The 2284-nt window shown below is 40.7% G+C and overlaps 1 protein-coding gene across 3 annotated transcripts in view; it reads left to right on the top strand.

Annotated features, from left to right (window-relative positions):
• SELENOI (selenoprotein I) overlaps window positions 1-2284 on the top strand; it is a 40334-nt gene that overhangs the window by 17899 nt on the left and 20151 nt on the right. The window contains exon 1 of one of the 3 annotated variants that reach the window (XM_072407264.1): window positions 170-300. The exons of the other annotated variants lie outside the window; for them this stretch is intronic. Within the exon in view, the coding sequence (XP_072263365.1) occupies window positions 220-300 (81 nt within the window). The 5' untranslated portion in view covers window positions 170-219. Of the gene's footprint in view, window positions 1-169; window positions 301-2284 lie in introns of those variants that run through there. 3 annotated transcript variants of the gene reach the window in all.

Raw genomic sequence — 2284 nt, 5'->3', positions numbered from 1 at the left:
GTAAGCGAAACATAGGTCACCCCCTTTTGGGAAGTGCCTAGACACTGAACCTTAGGATCAGGCAGGGCTTTATTGCAGAAAGAGACAGGCGATGTCCTTTCTGCAATAAGCTTTCTTATCTGAATGATACCTGTCCTAAGCTATTGGATACCTGGTATGTCCTGGCTTCCCCTGCGGCTGCCAGGACCAAGGTAACTCTCAAGCAAGCGCACAGGAGTTATGTCAGCCCGGCCAATCAAGATGGTCCAAGAGCAAAAGCAGGAAAACAACATGGCAGCACCCTGGACGGAACAGGGACAGGTGAGTGCAAATAGAAATTTGGGATCAATCCATTAAGGCTATTGTATTGCAAATGGGACATCGCCTGTCCCCTTAGGTTTTTAAATTCTTGTGTTTAGCATCATAATCTGAAGATTAAAAATATTGATAATGTTCAAAATTTTAGATTACAGTGATTGTGTTTAGAGGTTCCCCAACGACCATTGGGCATGTAAAGCTTTGTAGATAAGGCCAAGAATTACCCCAGTAAACACCTAGTGGTTCTCCAAGACAAAGCTGTCTCTGCCTATAGGCCCAGGAGGTGCTGGTCACTGGATGTACTATGCCTGTTTCCCAGAAATTAGACCTTAATCCTATGTATATCCTTAGCCGTGTGAATCTTTAGGTGTAAAAGGGTGCATTAATCTTACCTGGGCTAAATGTTTAAAGTGTTATCTGCGACATTGTAAATAATACTTGGAAGTTGGCACAGACTCCCCTCCCTATCTCTCACAGGTCATCATGTTCTTGCTTACCTGCCAATAAAAGTACACAGGGCTGAATTTTGATCCCTCTTGCATTCATAATACCTCTTGCATTTGTTTCAGTATTGATTCCAAACGGATTCTTTTTTTTCTCCTTCACAGCTTTTGTATTTTCACATTTTTGCTTCCTCATAATTAGATTGCATTTTAATCATTTTGGTAATTTTTAACGCCGAACTAAACCTAATAAATATTCACATGTTTCGGCAAGGATGCCGCCATCTTGATTGGTCGGGATTGAATGGTGTAACTGTGGGGCAGTTCATTCAGTCCGTGGACCCGCAGGGGAAGCAGAGATGTGCCGGGTATTTTGGCAACCAACAATTTTACAAATGAGATGGCAATTGGGTAGGTAAGAATGTTTATTCCAGTAGGGACAATGCCTGTCCAGTATTTTTTTTAAACTGGGTGACAAGAAGCTGTAGGCTGGTGGTGGCCATTGTATTGTGTCCCAACTTTTTAGTAACCACCCAAAAACAGCCGGGTAGTTACAGAAAAGTGCGGGGTGGTGTGCCCAGCTAAAAAGGGCCAGGGAGATCACTGCTTTCCCTTTCTGCAATAAAGCCCTGCCCAATGCCAATTTTTTTAAAGTAGAACTTTAGTTCCACTTTGACTGCCTTCGTATCTGCGCTAAACAACCTTGATGATGAGATGAATGCCGTACACTAAAAAGTTGATTTAAATATATTCCATAAAAGTCACCAAACGATATAAATCCATTTTGTGTGCATTTAATGCCCTTGCAATTTGAGATATAAAAGTAGCTACACCATCATTGTGCTGTATAGAGAGCAGAGTGGTGTGAAGGGTCCAGCAGGCCCAGACACTACAAGAGGGAGAGTAGGGGACAGCTCTGTGAAGCCTTAAATATTATGTTGGTGCCCTAAAAAAAGCACAATAACATGGGGAACCTATGTATAGGCACACATGTCTGTATTGCTTTGAAGGCAGGACAGGAGTAGTTGTTCATTCCTTGGAAGCTAAAAGTCTAATACTACAGCCCGGTGTTTGCTGTCCTCCTGCACTGACTAGCTCTTCACTCGATACTTGACCATGCTTTCCAACAGCTCCGGTCTAAATACAATATACCAATCATGCCATCATTAGTTATCATGTTGATCATAAGCAGGATGAAGGTTTGTCTATTATTGACAGCATTATTGACAGCATGACTCTGTTTTAATGCTGTAATTGCTTTATACAATTATAGTTTTAAAAAGTAAACATTTGTCTTTTTGTCACATTTATAATAGGAAAAAATAACTATTATAATAGTGACACACATATTGAAGAATGTTTAGGGTGTCATGAACTTAATGAATATTTCATATGCTTACAAATGAGGCTACCTAAAAGAAATAGAAGTATTGAATGGGAATGCAAGGAATTGAAAAAAATGAATTGTTCTTGAACATTTATTCTAAGGCTACGTACACATCGCCTCAGGGCTGACATTGGACAGGAATCTGGCATGTGTTAGG

Source organism: Pyxicephalus adspersus, chromosome 4, assembly GCF_032062135.1.
Source record: "Pyxicephalus adspersus chromosome 4, UCB_Pads_2.0, whole genome shotgun sequence".
NCBI lineage: Eukaryota > Metazoa > Chordata > Amphibia > Anura > Pyxicephalidae > Pyxicephalus > Pyxicephalus adspersus.
Note: the sequence above shows the minus strand (reverse complement) of the source record. Positions and strands in the feature narration are given on the sequence as shown.